This window comes from Tamandua tetradactyla, chromosome 3, assembly GCF_023851605.1.
Source record: "Tamandua tetradactyla isolate mTamTet1 chromosome 3, mTamTet1.pri, whole genome shotgun sequence".
Taxonomy (NCBI): Eukaryota; Metazoa; Chordata; class Mammalia; order Pilosa; family Myrmecophagidae; genus Tamandua; species Tamandua tetradactyla.
The window spans coordinates 133,231,202-133,247,674 of NC_135329.1; the positions used below are offsets into that span (position 1 = coordinate 133,231,202).

Sequence of the window (16,473 nt, forward strand, 5' to 3'; positions counted from 1 at the left end):
GAACTGTTCATTGGTATTAATTGATAAACCTCTACTACCAAAATAATTGAGCATTTAACTTTTCACCAAATGATAGAAATAGAAACCAGGCTGTTCCTGGATATAATTAGGACAGTACACCTTAAGTGTTTGCCCAAAGGATAGTGTTGCCAGAAAATGTATAGGATCGCCAGCTAAATGAGATTTTCACGTAAACAATGAATAATTTTTTTAGTATAAATATGTCCCAAATATTACACAGGCCATACATTTATAACAAAAAAAAAAAAAAAACACTTTGTTCATCTGAAATTCAAATATAACTGAGTATCCCATATGTATGTGTATATCTGGCAACCCTTAGTCACCTTTTATCTACCAAACTACAAATATCCTTTCGGTAAAGTTGAGCGTTTTAGGAGGGTTTTATCACAAAAGCGCTCTGCTTGGGGTTAGAGACGTAGAAACGATTTCACGATTTTAATAATGTCAAATCAAAGCTACAAAAATGCAAACGTGAGTTAACTCTGCAAGTTTTGAACGAACTCGAGCTTAAAAGAGTGAAGGAGCAAGTTAAAAGAAATCACACATTGGCCACCTTAGGGTTTTAAGGTAAAAAATGAAAGAGGAAGGTACCCTCAGGGTTATCTCCAAAGAGGCTGCGAGGTTACCTAGCCAAAGGTTTCCCTGTTGAGTGAAGAGAGAGCGCGAGACCTGAGCGAGCCAATAAAGGCCAATCAGAGCAACTGCTTCCAAGAGGCGGGATGAAGCCAATCGAAGCCGAGAGGGTAGGGTTAGATCTCGGGAGGGGGCGGGCTCTGAGGGGATGAAGCCAATAGGAGCCGCGCAGGGTGGAGCTTGAAGTCCGGGAAGGGGCGGCTCGGGGGAGGGGACGGCGCTGCGGGCGGTCCTCAGCCTCACCTGCTCTTGCACCTGCATCTCCGCGTTTCACGAAGGGCAGGCGCTGATTCAGAAGGTGACGCTCTCTCGCCTCATCATGGCCTACCCGGGATACGGAGGAGGGGTGAGTCCGGGTGTTGCGTCCTGACTTCCACCCCCGAGGGAAGTATCGCCTTCGCGGGCGGCGTCAGCGTCCCGGGCGCGCCCTCGCTGCCTTCTCCCGCCTCTGGCGCCGGCGCGGTTGGGAGCCGGACCCTGGTCAGGCCGGGAAGTCGCAGGGCTCATGGCCCCTAAGGGCCCCTAGGCGGGTCCTGGTGGAACCGAGGGTGTGGTGTGCTCATTAGTTTTTGGAAATTCTGAAAGTTCTTGTGCTAGTTATCTTTTGTGGTCCACCCTCCACCCCACTCACTTTTTGCTAGATGTCCTGTTTCTGCATGTTTTTGACCATTTCTTGTTTTGTCCTTCTGCTTATGAGTAAATTAAGGTATGCTGTGTTTCTTCATATTTCCTGTTATACCAAGGGTACTTTAAGACTTTTTTTGTTATTTTTTCTTACATAACTGCTTATCCTGCATCACCTTTGAAAGGTGTGAAGTGTCGTAATTCTGGTATCCTGGTGGCTAGCCCCTTCTTTTAAAACGGAATCCATACTTTCAGTATTTTTTCCAATGATCGCAAAAGTGGGGAGAGCACACTTTGTGGTCATGAAGTGAGAGTGGGAGATGATCCATTGGAGTGTGCATAGAAATAATAAATTTTGTTTGTTTTCTAATTTTTTTTTTACCTGAAAAGAAACATTGAACTTTACTAATATTTATTATAGGCCTTGCCAATGGTACATGGAGTGGTCTTCATGTGGGTTACTCCTTACCCTGGGAGTATGTGAGGAAAAAAAATTACAGGGATTGAATTTCCAGTTCTCAGCCTCCACATAAACTCATTCCTAAAATTGATATGTCTGAAAACGTGTCTGAATTCCCATTGTTATCTTCCATTTTACAATATCTACCCTTCACCTATCCTTAAACTGAAGAAAGTTTAAGGCACCTGAGGAATTGGTTAAGTCTCCTATATTGATTGATGAAGGTGGTGTACACACTTGGGGCTTTGTTTTTATTTCTATGCCTTCTACATATTTTCATTAGGATAAAGCTTACTGTTGGAATCATGGTATTTTTACTCCTATGGGGATGTTCTGGAGCCATATATATAGTAGAGTGGGATGATTAGAGTAATGCCATATTTTCATTCAAATAGTGTGCCTCTTAGTTACCTTCACTTTGTCAGAGAATGCTTGCATTTCATGTAGCATTCCACAAAAATAAAATCAAAGAGAACATCTGTATGCATTTTGAACATTAATATGTCCTTTTCCATTTATTTAAATGTAGACAGCTCAGTTCAGCTGCTCTCACACTCAATAGCTAGAAGAAAAAGTAATCAAACAGCTGAGGCAGTGGAGATTAGTTGGTTTTTTTTATATGTAATAAGAATATTTAAAAATACATTTATAAAATTTACAGATTTCTTTATTTGGAGTATAGTATTTAGTGAGCTAGTTAGAACTGCTTTATAAATCATATAAATCAAGCCTTATATTATTTCTTCATCTTTTCTACCTTTTAACAAAATATAGTAAGCTAGTTCCTATGCCTGTTTGTTTTGGTAAATATGCTTTTGTCAAATTAAGTGTATGATCATCACATTAAGAAATCTATTCTTATTAGCTGGGAACAGTACTATGACTGAAATCACCACTATTGATCTTTTCACTGTCCTCTTGCTTTTTAAAAATAAGTCTTCTTTCAGGGGAGAGAATGTTTTAACTCTGCAATTTCCTATGCCTCGGTCAGAGTTTCATTATATTTACCAGATAGTCTTTGAAGTGTGTGTCTGGAAGTAGACTCTTTCTTAGTTTCTCTATAGATGAAATTTTCTATTTTTAATTTTTTGTTCATTTCGGTGACAATGATGGTAAATAGTTTAAAAATAGTCCCTCATGTTTTTTGTTAGATTAAATTCTCATAGGCTAGAGACTTTTATTTTTTATTTTACACATCTTTTAAAATAAATGTTGATGGCTGGAGAATATGTTGATAATCTGAATCATATTAGGACATCTAGCCTTTTGTGACTAAAAAGTTTTCGTGATAGCTAAGTTTGGAAGATGTAGGAAACTATTTCAATTCTTACATTTTTAGTGGATTTCTCATAAATATTTTGTCATTTACCCAACTTATTATTATTATTTTTTTTTTTTGGTGCTTGGTCTGGGCAAGGAATATTTACTCAACTTTGATGGGTAATAGGTAGTAGTAGTATTGATAACCTTCTCCTTTTTCACTTTTATAGTATGGAAATTTTAGTGGTCAGATGCCAGGAGTGCCCATGCAAATGGGACAGCCATTTGGAGGATGCTCTGGATACCCAGCATATGCCGACAGTTATTCCCCTGCCGGTGACTCCATGTGGTCTTACTTCACGGCTGTTGCGGGACAGGTAAGACGCACCTTCATTGAACCAATATTAGTTTTAAAAGATTTCCATTTTAAAAGCAATGTGAACAAATTCAATTAGTGATCATTTCATTGTTGATGAGATTTATATTTTAAGGTTATCTAGAGTAATTTTCGTTTTGTTTAAAGTCTGTAGTTGTGATGCCTGAACACATTGTTCATTTCACTAGAAGAGTTTTTTGGGGGAGGGGAGGAGGGAAGCTGATTGATTGTTCCTCACCTATTATGCTTCCTTAGCCGAAATTCTCCTGCAAAGAGCTCTTCGTGACCTAAATACTACACCAAAATTTATGTATTACAGAAATACATTATCGTCTTTTTTTTTTTTTTTTTTTTTTTTTTAAAGGAAAGACAGAGAGAAGGAAGGAAGGAAGAAAGGGAAACATTTTTGAACATTTTCTTGTTTTATTGTATTCTGTTTCTCCGTTTTTGTTACATGGGCTGGGGCCGGGAATCGAACCGAGGTCCTCCGGCATAGCAGGCAAGCACTTTGCCCGCTGAGCCACCGCGGCCCGCCCCATTATCGTCTTTTGAGCTATCATTTTTTCTATAACTGAGTCTCTGTTTCCTTACTCTCGTTGTACAGTTGATACTACAAAGACAAATACATGTAGCCTCAATACCTTTTTTTTAGAAGGTGAAGGTGGTTGGGGGAATTTGAGGGAAGGGAAGAGGTTCTTGGAAGAAGTAGTATCCTAAGGAGCCAGATTTTTCACATGGGCATTCATTCCATAAAAAACAAATCAAACAAACAAAAACAGTTAAAACCTAAGAGTGTCCCACTGTCACCACTGTTATTCAACGTTGTAATAGAAGTTCTAGCCAGAACCATTTAGGCAAGAAAAGGGATCCACATTGAATAGAAAGAAGTAAAACTTTCCCTATTTGTAGAAGACATGGCCCTATATTTAGAAAGTCCTGAAAAATCCTCAAAGCTACTTGAGCTAATAAATTCAGCAAAGTGGTAATTTTGACTTTACAGATCTGGTAAATTTTCTAAAAGGAAATGGATAATTGTGTTGGGGTTTGCTTTTCTATTTTTAATTAAAAATAACATGGTAAGCTGATATGATATTAATGATTGGTCCTATATTAGCATATTATTAGTCTCCAGTACATTCACACAAATATTTTAAAGACTGACTTTATTATACCTAATTTGGAAATATGGGACTGCCAATTCTGTAGGTGAACTGCTAATGACAACATTGTTATAGTTAATCAGGTGAAGATTTTTAACTTTAAATGCATTATTTCATTTGAAATTTCAAGTAAAATTAAGTAGAGTATGGATTATACCTATTTTAACAACTGATAATTGCATTTGGCATAAAAGAAGTGTTGAGTAAATTTTTAAGAATGGAAAGTATAATGTATTAAAAATGTCAGTTCCTTTCAAATTAATTCAGTATTATTTTAATCAAATTCCTAAGATTTTTTATTTTTTTATTTTTTCTTTTTGGAACTTGGCAAAATCATTCTAAAGTTACCTGGTAGACTATATCATTGAGAATAAATGTTAAATTATAATAAAATTATAATAATTGTTATTTTGTAGTCCTAAAGTAAAAATAAATGTGTTATATGAAAGAGCAGAAAGCCTAGAAACTTACCCTGAATACTTTATCTAAAAAATAATTATGTCTTTACCTCATATATATATTTCAACATTAATTCCAGATAAATTAAAGAATTAAAAGATGGTATAACCACCAGAGTCATGAGAAGGTCAATAGGTTTGATTTTAAAAAAATTAAAAAACTGTAAATACACCTGAAAGGGTAACATTGTAGGGAAGCATATTTTTTTTAAGCTTTTTTTTTTGTTGTTGTGAAATATAACATATATACAAAAAAGCAATAAATTTCCAAGTACATTTTAACAAGTAGTTATAGAACAGATTTTACAGTTTGGTATGGGTTACGGTTCCACACTTTCTCATTTTTTCTTCTAGCTACTCCAAGACACTGGAGACAACAGAAATACCAATATAATGATTCAGCAGTCATACTCATTTGTTAAAGCCTATCTTCTCTGTTATACTTCTCCTTCTCTTTTAAAAACATATATACATAAAAGCAATTAATTTCAAAGTATATCACAACAATTAGTTGTAGAACAGATTTCAGAGTTTGGTATGGGTTACATCCCACAATTTTAGGTTTTTATTTCTAGCTGCTCCAAAGTACTGGAGGCTAAAAGAAATATCAGTATAATGATTCAGCACTCACACTCATTTGTTAAACCCAACCTTCTCTGTATAATCCCACCATCACCTTTGATCTTTCTCCTACTCTTTAAAGGTATTTGGGCTATGTCCATTCTAACTTTTTCATGTAGGAAGGAGTTGTCAATAATAGGGGATAGGGTGGATGGAACTAGTTGATGTTCTGGAGAGGCTAGCCCCTCTGCATTTCAGTACTTATGTGGTCCAGGGACCCAACTGGAGGTTGGAAAGTTACCCTAGTGCATGGAACCTTTGTAGAATCTTATACAATGCCCTAGTATTCTTTAGGATTGGCAGGAATGGTTTTGGCTGGGGTTTGGCAAGTTATGATAGGTAGCAATGTCTAATTGAAGCATGCATGAGAGTGACTTCCATTGTAGCCTCTCGACTCTATTTGAGCTCTCTCAGTCAGCCACTGATACCTTATATGTTACACTTCATCCCCCCCTTTTTGTCAGGATGGCATTGTTGATCCCTGGTGCCAAGGCCAGGCTCATCCCTGGGAGTCATCTCCCACACTGCTAGAGAGACTTTCATCCTTGGATATCATGACCCACTCAGTAAAGGAGGGCAATGGTTTCACTTGCAGAATTGGGCTTAGAGAGAGGCCACATCTGAATAACAAAAGAGGCCCTCCCAGAGGTGACTCTTAGTCATACCTATAGGTAGGTGAAGCTTCTCCACTACATACATGAGCTTCACAAGAGCTGAAGATCAAGGGCTTGGCCTGTTGATTTGGGTGTCCCTAATGTTTGTGACAGTATCCGGGGTTTCCCTGGTATAAAGTTTAGTAGTTCCATAATTTTTCTTCCATCCCTCAAGGGACTTTGCCAATACTTTTTGATTATCTGCTTAATATACTCTGGGATGTATCCAGGCATTACACTAAACTGTATAGGATTAAAGACTTTCATTCTTATTCTGGGCTCCCTGTGTTTGGATTGTTCAAATGATCTGTCCAGACAGGTTGAGATAGATTATGTGCTACAGAAAATTTAGGTTCTGGACATAATAAAACTTTCTTACTTTGGTGTCAAAGAGTAGATGAAGTTCGAAAATATAGGCAATATCTTCCTTACCCCTGTATTCTGAATTATCTTAATCCCAACCCGATTGGTTTCATTCTTATCTCTCAGTACCAGGGAACACATATATAAAACAGCCCCTTAAAATCCAGAAATAATAGTTAGCACTCCAGACTAAATGTGACTGCTGTAAGAGAGGAAGCATATTTTTTAGGGGGGAAACATATTTTGATATACTCAATAGTTTAAAAAATGCGTACAAATCATTTGAAAAAAAAGCCTAATGCAGAAATACGGCAGTCATGAGAGTACACAAATCAACCCAAAAAAGGTCATAAATAAAACACTGGAAAATATTCAGTTTCATTAGTAATCAAATATAAATAAGTATAATGAGTTGCAATATTTTGTCCATCAAGTTTATGAAGATAGAAAAATTAATAACGAATGCTACTTATAGTGTAGAGTAACAAGAATATACTTGCTCCTCTGGGGAGCCTTGAAAATTGCTATTGTTTTGGACAGAATTTTGATACTATAGATCAAAAAATTTCAATATTTGCATTGACCTAATATTTTCATTTCCTAAGGAACGTATCCTAGATTTGAAGTATTGAATTTTTGAAATGTTCCAAGATATTTACAGAGTAACTGTTCTATAAAAGAAGAAATGGATACTGAAAATTTAGTGTGCTCAAAAGTATGTGTGAAATAATTCTGAACTATCATAATGTTCAAACTATTGAACTGAATTATTTAATCAGGAATAAGAATTACTAATCTCTTTAGGTAATATTTTACTCTATTAGATCAGGAACCAACAGTCCCCTAGTAACATATTTTGAAGACTGCAACTGCATCATTAACTACTGTCCTTTTAAATCTGTTACATCCTTACTTTAAAAATATTATTTATCACCTACACATTTTAGGGTATTATTTCTCTATAGAGTTGGTAAGACCTTGGTCATTAGTTATTAAGTTAAGATGGCATGACTTTTTAAAATGAAGTGCGAGTATGAAATGTATACTAGGAAAATGCTTTCTGATAGTCATAAAACTTCTAACAAAACTGTTGAGATTGTTTCTCTGACTCTAACAATTCTGTAAAAAGCATATATGTAGTTCAAATAGAGTTAAGAGGCTACTCTGGAGGTCACTCTTATGCAAGCTTCAGTTCGACATTGCCGCATATCATAACTTGTCAACCCCCAACCAAAACCATTCCAGACAATCCTAAAGAACATGAGGGAAGTATATAAGATTCTGCAAAGGTTCCATGCACTAGGGTAACTTTCCAGAAGCCTACAGCCTCCAGATGGGTCTCTGGACATGATAGGTCCTGAAACCTAGAGAGCCCAGCCTCTCTGGAGTATCAGCTAGTTCCATCTCCCCACCCCATATTATTATTATTATTTTTTTTATGCAATGATTTTTTTTTATTAATTAACGGAAAAAAAGAAATTAACCCAACATTTAGAAATCATACCATTCTACATATGCAATCAGTAATTCTTAACATCATCACATAGATGCACGATCATCGTTTCTTAGTACATTTGCATCGGTTTAGAAGAACTAGCAACACAACAGAAAAAGATATAGAATGTTAATATAGAGAAAAAAATAAAAGTAATAATAATAGTAAAAAAACAAAACAAAACAAAAACTTATAGCTCAGATGCAGCTTCATTCAGTGTTTTAACATGATTACTTTACAATTAGGTATTATTGTGCTGTCCATTTTTGAGTTTTTGTATCTAGTCCTGTTGCACAGTCTGTATCCCTTCAGCTCCAATTATCCATTATCTTACCCTGTTTCTAACTCCTGCTGGACTCTGTTACCAATGACATATTCCAAGTTTATTCTCTAATGTCGGTTCACATCAGTGGGACCATACAGTATTTGTCCTTTAGTTTTTGGCTAGACTCACTCAGCATAATGTTCTCTAGGTCCATCCATGTTATTACATGCTTCATAAGTTTATCCTGTCTTAAAGCTGCATAATATTCCATCGTATGTATATACCACAGTTTGTTTAGCCACTTGTCTGTTGATGGACATTTTGGCTGTTTCCATCTCTTTGCAATTGTAAATAACGCTGCTATAAACATTGCTGTGCAAATGTCCGTTTGTGTCTTTGCCCTTAAGTCCTTTGAGTAGATTCCCAGCAATGGTATTGCTGGGTCGTATGGCAATTCTATATTCAGCTTTTTGAGGAACCGCCAAACTGCCTTCCACAGTGGTTGCACCATTTGACATTCCCACCAACAGTGGATAAGTGTGCCTCTTTCTCCGCATCCTCTCCAGCACTTGTCATTTTCTGTTTTGTTGATAATGGCCATTCTGGTGGGTGTGAGATGATATCTCATTGTGGTTTTGATTTGTATTTCTCTAATGGCCAGGGACATTGAGCATCTCTTCATGTGCCTTTTGGCCATTTGTATTTCCTCTTCTGATAGGTGTCTGTTCAAGTCTTTTTCCCATTTTGTAATTGGGTTGGCTGTCTTTTTGTTGTTGAGTTGGACAATCTCTTTATAAATTCTGGATACTAGACCTTTATCTGATATGTCATTTCCAAATATTGTCTCCCATTGTGTAGGCTGTCTTTCTACTTTCTTGATGAAGTTCTTTGATGCACAAAAGTGTTTAATTTTGAGGAGTTCCCATTTATTTATTTCCTTCTTCAGTGCTCTTGCTTTAGGTTTAAGGTCCATAAAACCGCCTCCAATTGTAAGTTTCATAAGATATCTCCCTACATTTTCCTCTAACTGTTTTATGGTCTTAGACCTAATGTTTAGATCTTTGATCCATTTTGAGTTAACTTTTGTATAGGGTGTGAGAGATGGGTCTTCTTTCATTCTTTTGCATGTGGATATCCAGTTCTCTAGGCACCATTTATTGGAGAGACTGTTCTGTCCCAGGTGAGTTGGCTTGACTGCCTTATCAAAGATCAAATGTCCATAGATGAGAGGGTCTATATCTGAGCACTCTATTCGATTCCATTGGTTGATATATCTATCTTTATGCCTATTATTGACAGCTCCTTCCAACATGAAAAAGTTAGAATTGGTATAGCCCGAATACCCCTAGAAAGAGGGATAGAAAGATCAAAGGTGATGGTGGAGTTATATAGAGAAGGTAGGATTTAACAAGCGAATATGATTGCTGAATCATTAAATTGCTGTTTTTTTTAGTTTCCAGTACTTTGAGCAGCTAGAAGTAAAAACCTAAAATTGTGGAATTGTAGCCCACACCAAGCTCTGAAATCTGTTCTATTACCAATTGTTGTGCTGTGCCTTGAAATTTATTGGTTTTTTGTATATATGTTATTTTTCACAAAAACGTCAATTATGATGACAAAATATTTATTCCTTCTAGCCTGCTATGTTCTGGAGCAGCTGAAAGAAAAAATCTTAGAGGATGGTATGGTAGCCCATGACAAACTCTGGTATCTGTCCTATAACTACTTGTTGAAGAATGCTTTGAAAACATAAAAAAAAAAAGTATATATGTAAAATAGAATTTAATTTATTTTTGGCTTTTGATTTTTTAGTTCCCACATTTGAGAATTTCTAATATTTTCACCCTTCTGAAATAATAAACATGACCATAAACTATCTGAAATGATCATGGTTTAGCTGAGATTCAACCGTTATTGTCTTCCTTCTGCAGAGCTGACCTGCTTTGTTTGCAATACTAGTGCTAGGGTCTGGGGATGCAAAGATGAATTATTTAGATCTCCATTGAGCCAGGGAGTTAGACATGTAGGAAATAATAATGTTACAGTGAAAGAAATAGTAAACGTGAATAGGCAAAGACTAAAGCAACACCAAGAACATCTTGTCACAGGGTTTTCTACCTGTTCTCTTTGTCTAGAACATTACTGTCAGAAAGAAATATAATGTAAGCCACAAATACAAGCCACATGTGTAATTTTACAGTCTCAAGTAAGTAATCACATTTTAAAAACTAAAAAGAAGTAGGTGAAGTTAATTTTAATAATATGTTTTATTTATTCGAGTATATCCAAAATGCTGTCATTTCAACATGTAATTGTTATGACAATTATTTATAAGATATTTTATACTTTTTTTGTTGCTAAGTGTTTGAAATCCAGTATGTATTTTATACTTAGAGAACATCTCATTTCATACTAGCCACATTTCACATGCTCAATGGAACAAGTGGCTAGTGGCCACTGTTAAGGACAGTCCAGGCCTATAACACTCTTTCAGATATTTGCGTGACTTTCTCCACTTCTTTTAGATCTCCCTCAGATTCACCTTATCACTGAGACTTTCTTTAACCATTATAGAATAGCAGCTGCCTCCTCAACGTCCTCCAGGACACTCCTACACTCGCTGTCACCTTAATCCTGCCTTCTCTCTCTAGCATTTTCTTACCATCTAATGTAAGTTTTGCCTTATTGTGTCTCTTCCTTACTAAAACATAATATGTATGAAGAAGGGGAGTTTAGTTTTGGGCACTAATACCCATTGCCTCCAGTGGTACTTATAATCTGTAGGTACTCAATAAATATTTGTTAAAGGGATTAATTTACTGTTGTTTTGAAATGGATGTTTTAATTTATTCCTGTATGTTTTAACATACTCATTTTAATGACTGCTCTAGAAAATTAGTTTCATCTTCTATGAATCTGTTCTAATTGTTATTTGTTAACTGTCTTTCTGAGCATTAGAACGATTAAAAAAATATGGAGATTAGATTTCTCCATATGTTTTGGAATTTGGGGTTGTAAACTTATTTTGAGTGGATTTTTTTTTTCATTTTATTTTTTCCACCTTTGCTTTTTCCCTCCCCTTGCATGTCATCCCTCCCTCTCTCCATGTCACTCTACCCTGTTTAGTGGTTTTGTTATTGTTCTGTGATCTGGATTTTGTCCAGAATCAGACTTCATGATAGGTCAAGAATGCTGTCTGGTGGTGATAGCATAGATCTCTTCAGCAAGCGTAGGGGGAGCTAGTTCATTGTCTTAATCCTCCTTCCCTAAACCTAAGGCTTCAGCTTCTTGAAAGTAGTATCCTCAGGCTGTAGTCAGCAATTTTTGTTTCTTCGTTTGTTTGATTTTGTCTCTTCTCATGAATGGGGAGCTCCATCCCACTTCCTAGATTCAAGCAGTCAAACACTTTCATTCCCTTTATCATGTGAAGTCTTCAGAAGCAAACTCCTTGCCTCTCCTGCCTACACAGGTCTGTTCTCCCTTTACCATCTTTTTTTTTTTTCTAGATAGTGAACTCAAACACAATTTGGGATTGAAATGATATACACACACACACACACACACACGAATTTAGAAACATATTTCTTAATGTATGACAAAGCAGTATGGGCCTCAGATATAGTTAGTTTCAAAGAAAAGTTTATCTTTCTTTCCGAAGTTATTTTCTTGTTTGTTTTGATATATTATTAATTCTTTCCTCTTCTGTTGCCATAGAAGTTCCGCTAATCTAAAATCTTGGCATAACCTATACATGCCCTTGTATTGCTAAATGACTTAAGGACAGGGCTATGGTAAGTCTAGTAACAGACTTGCCTTGTGCACACAATTTCAGGGGATGCCATAAAACTCAGTAATTCTACTAAATAAATGATATCCTAATGCAGTATTTTTAAAAATGTTTTTTTATTGTGAAATATAACATATATACAAAGATAAGAAAGACAAAACAATCTTCAAAGAATACTTCAGCAGGTAGTTACAGGACAGATTTCAGAGTTTGTTATGGGTTATCATTCTACTATTTCAGATTTTTCATTCTATCTCCTCCAAAACACTGGAGACTAGAAGAAATATCCATATAGTAATTCCACAGTCATTCTCATTTGTTAAATCCTATTTTCTTTGTTATAATTCCTCCTTCTCCTTTAATCCTTCTCCAAATCTATAGGGATCGTTAGGCAATGTTTGTACAGACTTCTTCATATGGAGAAGGGGTATGGACACTAAAGGATAGGGGAATGTGATTAGTTGGTAATCTTGGAGAGGTTGGTCCCTCTGGATTTCAGGATCTATCTGGCCTAGGAACCCTCTGAAATTTATAGGTTCCAAGAAAACAAACTTAGTGCTTGAAACTTTTATAGAGTCTCAGTTTGAGCCCTAGGTGTTCTTAAGAGTTAACAGGAGTGATGTTGGTTGGGATTTAGCAAACCATGGCAATTAGCACTATCAACTTAAGCTTGAAGATGTTTCCCTGCATTTTCTTCTAGAAGTTTTATGGTACTGTCTCTAATATTTAGGTCTTTAATCCATTTGGATTAATTTTTGTATGGAGTGTAAAGTATGGGTCCACTTTCATTCTTCTGGCTGTTGATATCCAATTCTCCCATGCCCATTTATTGAAAAGACTATTCTGTCCCAGTTCAGTGGATTTGGGGGCTTTATAGAAGATTAATTGTCCATAGATTTGGATGTCTGTCTTTGCACTCTTGATTTGATCCATTGTTTGATACTTTTAACTTTGTGCCAGTACCTTCCTGTTTTGAACACTGTGGCTTTATAGTAAGCTTTAAAGTCAGGATGTGTTAGTCCTCCCACTTCACTCTTCTTTTTTAGGATATCTTTAGCTGTTTGGCATCTCTTTCCCTTCAAATACATTTGATAACTAGCTTTTCCAAGTCTTCAAAGTAAGTTGTTGGGATTTTGGTTGGTATTACATTGAAACTGTAGGTCAAGTTAGGTAGAAATTGGCATCTTAAGACATTCACCGTTCCTATCCATGAGTATGGAATATCTTTCCGTCCATTGGTCATTTTTTATTTCTGTTAGCAATATTTTGTAGTTTTCTCTGTACAAGTTCTTGACATCCCCAGCTACGCTTATTCTTAGATACCTGATTCTTGTGGTTACTATTTCGAATGGAACTTTTTCGTTCTTTCCTCAGTGAGGTATTACTTGTGTATAATAGCATTACTGATGAAACATTACTAATTTTTGTACATTAATCTTGTATCCTACCACTTTGCTGAATTTGTTTATCAGGTAGCTTTGTTGTAGATTTTCAGGGTTTTCTAAGTATAGGTCATATCATCTGCAAATAATCAAAGTTTTACTTCTTCTTTTCCTATTTGGATGGCTTTTTTCTTTTTCCCATCTAATTGCTACAGCTAGCACTTCTCCAGTGTTAAATAATAGTGGTGACATTGGGTATCCTTGTCTCATTCCTGATCTTAGAGGAAGTACTTTCAGTCTTTCACTATTGAGTATGATGCTAGCTATGCGTTTTTCCTATATACCCTTTGTGATATTGTTCAAGTTTGCTAGCTGCTGGAATGCAATATACCACAAATGGAATGGCTTTTAAAAAGGGAAATTTAATGAATTGCTATTTTACAGTTCTAAGGCCGAGAAAATGTCCCAATTAAAACAAGTCTATAGAAATGTCCAATCTAAGGCATCCATCCAGGGAAAAATACCTTGGTTCAAGAAGGCTGATGAAGTTCAGGGTTTCTCACTCAAGTGAGAAGGTACATGGCGAACACAGTCAGGGCTTCTCTCTCAGCTGGAAGGGCACATGGTGAAAACAATGTCATCTGCTAGCTTTCTCTCTTGACTTCTGGTTTCATGAAGCTCCCTGGGAGGCATTTTCCTTCTTCATCTCCAAAGGTCGCTGGCTGGTGGACTCTGCTTCGTGGTGCTACAGCATTCTCTAGTCTGTCTGAATCTCCTGCATTCTCCAAAATATTTCCTCTTTTATAGGACTTCAGAAACTAATCAAGACCCACCCAAATGGGTGCAGACATGCCTCTACCTAATCCAATTTAACAACCACTCTTGGTTAAATCGCATCTCCAGGGAGATGATCTAATTACAGATTCAAACATACAGTATTGAATAGGGATTATTTTGTCTTTACGTAATGGAATTTAGATTAAAACATGGCTTTTCTAGGGGACATACATCCTTTCAAACCAGCACAGATATTGAGGAAGTTTGCTTTTTCAGCATCAATTGATATGATCATGTGACTTTTCCTTTTCAGTTTGCTAATGTGCTGTATTAGATTGATTTTCTTATGTTGAATCATCCTTGCATTCCTGGTATAAACCCTATTTGGTCATGATGTATAATTCTTTTAATTTATTTTTTGGATTCGGTATGCTAATATTTTGTTGAGAATTTTTGCATCTATATTCATTATGGAAATTGGTCTTTAATTTTCCTTTCTTGTAGTGTCTTTACCCAGTTTTGGTATTAGAGTGATGCTAGCTTCATAAAATGAGTTAGATAACATTCTTTTTTTTTGGAGGCGTTTGAGCAGGATTGGTGTTAGTTCTTTTTGGAATATTTGATAAAATTCCCCTGTGAAGCTGCCTGACCCTGGGCTTTTCTTTGTGGGAATATTTTTGATGACTGATTGAATGTCTTTACTTGTAATCTGTTTGTTGAGATTTTCTATTTCTTCTTAAGTCAGCATAGGTAGTTTGTGTTTTTCTAGGAATTTGTCGATTTCATGTAAATCGTCTAGTTTGTTGGCATATAGCTGTCCATAGTATTCTCTTATGATTTTTCAAACTTTTTCAGGATCCATAGAAATGAACCCCTTTTCATTTCTGATTTTATTTCCATCTTCTCTTTTTTTTTTCTTTGTTGGTTTAACTAGAGGGTCTATCAATTTTATTGATTTTTCTCAAAGAAACAACTTTCTCAAAGAAGGAACCAATGAACAATTGTTTTGTTCATTCCTCCTATTGTGTTTTTTTGTTGATGTTGTTCTGTTTATTTCTGCTTTAATCTTTTTTATTTCGCCTCTTTTTTTTTTTTTTTTTTTTACATGGGCAGGCACCGGGAATCAAACCCAGGTCCTCTGGCATGGCAGGCGAGCATTCTTCCCTGCTGAGCCACCATGGCCCACCCTCGCCTCTTTTTTTGCTTTGGGGTTAGTTTGCTGTTCTTTTATTTATCCAGGTTAGCAGCTAAGTCCTCTTTTTTGCTCATTTTTGTTTTTAGGACAATAAATTTCCCCCTCAGCACTGCCTTTGCCATAACCCATAAGTTCCGATATGTTGTATTCTTATCATTTGTCTCCAGATATTTACCACTTTCTCTGGCAATTTCTTCTTTGACCCATTGATTATTGTATCTCCATGTATTTGTGGAAGCTCTGGTCCTTTGGTAATTATTGATTTCCAGCTTCATTCTGTTGTAGTCAAAGAGAAGTGCTTTGGATAATTTCAATCATATTAAATTTATAAAGACCTATTTTGTGTCTCAGCATAAGATCTATCCTGGAGAACGTTCCATGTGCACCAAAGAAGAATGTATACGCTGGTGTTTTGGGGTGTAATGATATTAGGTCTAATTCATTATCACATTGTTTAGGTTCTCTATTTCCTTGTTGATTTACTGATTAATTGTTCTGTCTATAGTGGAGAGTGATATTTTGAAGTCTTCCACTGTTGTTGTTGAACCACTGTAGTTCCCTTTAGTTTTGCCAATGTTTGTGTCATACTTTGGAGCTCCTTGATTGGGAACATAAACATTTAAATTGTTATTTCCTCTTGGTATATAGTCTCTCTCTCTCTTTTTTTTTTTATGCTGTATGGTGGTGTTACATTTCATTATTTTTTCCATGTGAGTGTCCTGTTATTACGTCACCATTTGTTGAATTTTTGTTTGTTTTTTGGGGGTAACGGAATTGAACCCAGGTCTCCCGCATTACAGGTGAGAATTCTACCACTGAACTATCCTGGCCCCCCCCCCCCCTATAGTCTCTTTTATTAATATGTAGTGCCCTTCTTTGTCTCTTATTATGTCTTTACATTTATCTATATTAGTATAGCTTCTCTTGCTTTCTTTTGGTT

General features: G+C 36.1%; 1 protein-coding gene across 1 annotated transcript in view; it reads left to right on the forward strand.

Annotated features, from left to right (window-relative positions):
* Nucleotides 1–859: 859 nt before the first annotated feature.
* GCA (grancalcin) overlaps nt 860–16,473 on the forward strand; it is a 34,446-nt gene continuing 18,832 nt past the window's right edge. Inside the window, exons 1-2 of the mRNA XM_077154016.1 lie at nt 860–1,003; nt 3,232–3,378. Of these exons, the coding sequence (XP_077010131.1) occupies nt 977–1,003; nt 3,232–3,378 (174 nt within the window). The 5' untranslated portion in view covers nt 860–976. The remainder of the gene's footprint in view (nt 1,004–3,231; nt 3,379–16,473) is intronic.